Here is a 5,222-nt window from a genome sequence, read left to right on the forward strand (position 1 = left end):
GTTTAAATAAATGAATAATTTAATCTTTTTTTATTGATATTATGTTTATTAGTACTTTCCGCATGGCGGGCTTCTCCCATTTTTAACATCCAAAATTTTCGGGATGCGATAATCTCAGATTTTGTTAATAACAATTTTTAAAAATGAAAAAAATTAATTTTGAAGAGAAGCCCGCCATAGATTTCGATATGCTTTTAACAGTGCAAAAAACAAAATTTGAATTAATGCATTATTTTGCGAGTGGTTTTGCTGAAACTATTTGGAGGAAGTTACCGTTTCACCTTAAGTCCGCTTCGACACACTGCGCCCTGTCACGCTAACTCTACCTATCAGCGTCCGAGCTGCGATGATGAGAAGGCGAGGAGAGGAACGAGCCAAGAGCCCACCGACAGTCATTCTCTCTTCCGTGGGCGTTCTCGGGGAGACTAGTCGGAGTTAGCGTTTTTATTTGAAGTTTTTGCTGAATCGGCAATTGGAGGAGAATTATCGACACGATGCCGTCCTTTTTCTGGTGCAGAATTTTGGCTTTGTTTGAACCTAATGCTATCCTTAGAACCAAATATTTTTGGATTATGGTTATTATTCTTTATTGATATTGTGTTTTTTTATGATCAGTCTTTTATTAAATAATTTTGTGATTGGTCATTAATCATTTTTTTCTGAACAATCATGTCGTGAACACTCACTCTTATTTAATTATGAACATCCCTTTAATTTTGATTACCCTTTTTGATTACCTCTTTAAATTCCCTTTTTGATTTTAATACCGACTGTCCTAATAACGATGGCCTGATTATAGAATGCGATTACCTTTTTGAGATATACCTTTTTGATGAATTTTGATTGAACCTTTTTAATTGGTGCAAACTCCTGTTAAAAAAAAAACAAGAATCCAACGACCAAATTTGGACCACAACGAACAAACAAAAACAAAAAATCCTATTGTAATCTGAAAAACCAAAACAACAAACAAACAAAAATTAAAATCTTTTGGACAAAAATAAAAAAGAGAAAAGAAAAATGAGAAGGCAGCGAACCACGTCCCCTTCCTTATCTCTTTCGTTCTTTCGTCTTTTAAATATTCAGGTAGAATTTTAAATTTCCTTTCTGCTCATCCTTTCAAAACAGAATTGCAGTAATCAAAAACTTATTTGATAGAGCTCTAGGTTTGTCCCATTTATCATTTCACACAAGAAATTTGAATATTATTAGGAATATCCTTTTTCTGAATCAATATCCACATAAGTTAATTGAGAAACATATTGCAATTAGAGTTCAACAAATCAAAAACAAAGGGAGTAATAATTTGCTTGCAGATAATCAGAAAGAGTTAAAGGAATATAGTTTGTTAATTACCTTCGTTTTTCCATTTTCTGGTCAAATTTCTAAAACTATTGAACTTATGTTAAAAAAATTTTTAATTCATACTATTTTCCGTACACCATTTAAAATGCATTCAGTGATAAATTTTTGCAAAGGTCCTTTGGATAATTTGGAAAAGAGTGGTGTTGTGTATAAGATCACTTGCAGGATCTGTAAGGTGAAATACGTGGGACAGACTGGCAGACTTCTTAATACTAGGATAGAGAAACACAAAAGTGATGTTCGTTTGGGGCGCTGTTATAAGAGTGTTCTTGCCAGACGTATAAAGGAATTTGTTGATGTTGAGCATGAGCTTAACTGTGACAATGTTCAAATTTTGCATAGTGAAAGTAATGAGAAAAAGAGAGAATTCTTGGAAATTGTGAAGCTAGAAAGAATAGGTCAAAATGTTTGAGCTTTGTAATCGCATTCTTCTAAAAGAAAGCAGTTTCGCAGGCGAAGAATAGATAGATATCATCCCTTCCCTTTCTATATGATAGGGCAGTAGAGTATAAGCTTTCATCGTGGGACCGTCGCAGCAGGGCCTCCGCTCCAGATTCATTCCTTGTCTGACAGCTACGACTGCAACTTGTGTTTCATTTAATAAACTATCTGACCAGGTCTACGAATCTGTGTCAGGAGAAAATTAAATTAAAGTGACTTTTCATTCAGTCCGTCACAAAATGCTTTATATTAAAAAACAAAAAAAGTTATCTATTAAGTTAAAACCCGATTTGGATAAGTTGAACAAAAGTTAGGCTAATATGGTTAATTACATTTAACGAGGCTGTTTCATGAATTCTGTTTTTCTTTTGATTTCTTTATTTCTGATATCATTGTGACAGATATTTATATTGTGCTTACAACAGATTGGCCTACTGAGCCTCATTCGATTTTCAGGTATCAAAAAGAGAGCACCTGTGTGTGGGTGCTGTCAATTTCTACCATTTAAATTTTTTGTCTTGATAAGGGTACTGTACGAGTACCGAAACGCTGGTAATGCAATTTTATTTATTTTTATTTTGAATATTATTTTATTGTAATTTGATGATGATAAAAACAAAAAAGATGAAAGAAAAAGAGAAGGAAGGGGATGTGGTTGGCTGCCATCTCACTTTTCTTTCCTCTTTTTTATTTTTGTCTGTTGGATTTTTTTTAACAGGAGTTTGCATCAATTTGATTATCGGACGTTAAATGGGGGTTTTTAATTTTGATTTTAATCTAATTTAAATTTCTTAAATTTTGAACCTTTTTAATTTAACCTTTGAATTCACTTTTTGTTTTAAAAGCAACCGTCCTTATAACGATGAGATCATTATAGACTGCGATTACCCTTTTGAGATATTCCTTTTTATGAATTCTGATTAACCACTTTTGATTAACCCTCTGAATTCCCTTTTTGATTTTAATAGCGACCATCCTGATAACGATGATCTGATTTTATATTGCGATTACCCTTTAAAGCTGCTCCTTTTTGATGAATTGTGATTCCCCATTTTGGTTTACCCCTTTTGAGTTTCCTTTCGTTCTTTGACTACGAATACTCCTGTTGAATATGACTATATCTTATAATTCGGTTACCCTTTTTTGTAGTAAAATCTGATGCGCCCTCTTATCTCTCTTAATACATAATCCCATAATTTAAAGTTGACACATCACTTACGACTATCCCTTCATTCATGACACATTTAGGTCCCCTCCCCTCTTTATTATCCCTGTTTGGGAATTAGTTTTTCACAATACTGGAATTGGAATCCCTCCGAGTATTCGTTAATATTAAGTCTAAGAATTGATGCGCTCTTCTCTATTTTGGTTCTCCAGTTTTCCTCCATGGTTATTCTTTTCCTGTAAAATAAATAAAGGTAGGGAAGCAAGAGTTTTTAATTGTAACAGTGATTCGTTATGTTTCTACGTAATTTATTAGGTCCAAATTATTGTCTTGTTTTATCCTACGTACATTATTTACGTCTGAAGTAATCGATACTTAAGTGTCGAGTGTGAAATTAAGCTTATGAGTTAAACTGAGCGAAAAAAAAAATTAATCTGAAAAACAATAAAACCGAAAGGACAAAGTTTCGGATGTTTTTATTAGTGTCGGAATACAATCTTAGAATCAACCAATTTTAGAATACATTATGAAGTATATATGTTAAGTAGTGTATGATAATGAAGCTTTAGTAATGTTGGTTATTGATTTTTCTTCTTGTATCCTTCCAGCCACTCCTCGTATTCTCTGTTCCGTCTTTCCCTATGATTTCTCCATCCTACTGAAATTTCATTTTCCTCCCTTATCCTCCTTTCCTCCTCTTCCTGTGGTCTTATTCTTTGTTGTTCGATTTTAAGTAGTATGTTTTGCCAAGGGATTTCCCTTTCATGTTGGATTCTGGCCTCCAATTCCTCCGTTTTTCGTCTTTTCTCGCTTTCCTCCGTTAATTTTCTTTGTAGATTTTCTTCCTGGACTTGATTGTATTTGTTCCATGTTATTTTGTTACAACATTTCAGGTATTCTAACGTGGCTTTGTCCTTTAAGGCTTGAACTTTTTGGTGCATGGTTTCATTGGTTTTAATTTCTATCCCTCCTACTGCTCCTTCCTCCTCAGTTGGTTGTTGGTTTTTCAAGGCGTGTCTAACGTGTTTGTGAGGTTGGTACTTTAGGTCTTCCTCCTCGGTTCCTTCGAGTCTTTTTACGAGCCAGTCCCAGGCCCTGCATGTCTTGAGGTGGTCTTCGTCGTTTCCTATTTTGGTGTTGTTCTGGCCCAAGTAACACCTTAGGTTTTCTTCCATTTTTTTGAGATTAAAGATTCGTACTGTCTAACTTGTCGTTGGAGTCTGTTTGAGTCAAATAATTATGTTTGTGCCCTAAATCCATTGCCTTTTGCCCTTGTTTCATTTTAGTTACATGACCTGGAGATATGAATGTTCGTGCTATTTACATTTGTCTGCGGTATATTTCTCTAACTTGATGTCACTTACGTTCCATTTACCTATACTTCTTCCTTTTAGGTTTTTTAATTCGTAAATCGTAGGGGATGTTTCCTTTTTAATAATGAAGGGGCCTTCATATTGATCGTATAGATTACCCGACTTTTTATCCTCTTTGTTTAAAAGTTTGTTAACCTTTTTTAGCACCCTGTCACCTATTCTAAACTCTACCGGTCTACTTCTCAGATTATAACTATTCGCTTGTCTTTCATCAGCTACGTCCAAAATTTTCTGGACTTCTTCATTTATAATTTGTAGCTGTCTTAATCTATCTGTCCATTTATCAACGCTTTGGAGCTCTATATTGTTATTGCTTTCTAAACTTTTTCTAGTGGTTCTAATTCGCGACCTAAGTTTAAAAATGCTAGGGTGAATTGCGTTGACGAGTTTTCGCTGGTGTTTATCGCGAACTGCAAATCATCTATATGTTCATCCCAGGTGAAATGATCGCTATCTAGATAGGTTTTAATAATTTGTTTAATTGTTCTATTGTAACGCTCGGTTGGGTTGGCTTGGGGGTAATATTTAGGCGTTTTAGTGTGTCTACTACCGAATTTTTCCGTTAATTCTCTTCATGTTTTATTGACAAATTCCGTGCCATTGTCGGTGTGGAGAATCTTAGGTGTTCCCTAGCGCGAAATGACACGTTTATGGAATTCTGACTCTATTGTTGTTCCGTTAGCTTTTCTAATTGGGATTATCTCAACCCATCTTGTAAAAAGATCTACGAAAACTAGTAAATATGGTTTTTTTCTGGTTTTTGAAATCGGTAATGGTCCCATGATACGAGGGTAGTTCAATAAGTCCTTAGAATGAAGTATAAAAACAATTTTTTTTGGGTAAATTTTTTTTTATTTTTCAACATAATCTCCTTGGAG

At 34.3% G+C, this 5,222-nt stretch overlaps 1 protein-coding gene across 6 annotated transcripts in view; it reads right to left on the reverse strand.

The window, feature by feature from the left end:
- The window catches only part of LOC117170201 (plasma membrane calcium-transporting ATPase 3), a 1,035,667-nt gene that overhangs the window by 158,553 nt on the left and 871,892 nt on the right, over positions 1-5,222 (reverse strand). For 2 of the 6 annotated variants that reach the window (XM_033356806.1, XM_033356802.1), the window contains one exon: positions 2,590-3,207. The exons of the other annotated variants lie outside the window; for them this stretch is intronic. In XM_033356806.1, the coding sequence (XP_033212697.1) occupies positions 3,145-3,207 (63 nt within the window). In that variant the 3' untranslated portion in view covers positions 2,590-3,144. Of the gene's footprint in view, positions 1-2,589; positions 3,208-5,222 lie in introns of those variants that run through there. 6 annotated transcript variants of the gene reach the window in all.

The sequence above is a fragment of the Belonocnema kinseyi genome, chromosome 3, assembly GCF_010883055.1.
Source record: "Belonocnema kinseyi isolate 2016_QV_RU_SX_M_011 chromosome 3, B_treatae_v1, whole genome shotgun sequence".
NCBI classification, from domain to species: domain Eukaryota; kingdom Metazoa; phylum Arthropoda; class Insecta; order Hymenoptera; family Cynipidae; genus Belonocnema; species Belonocnema kinseyi.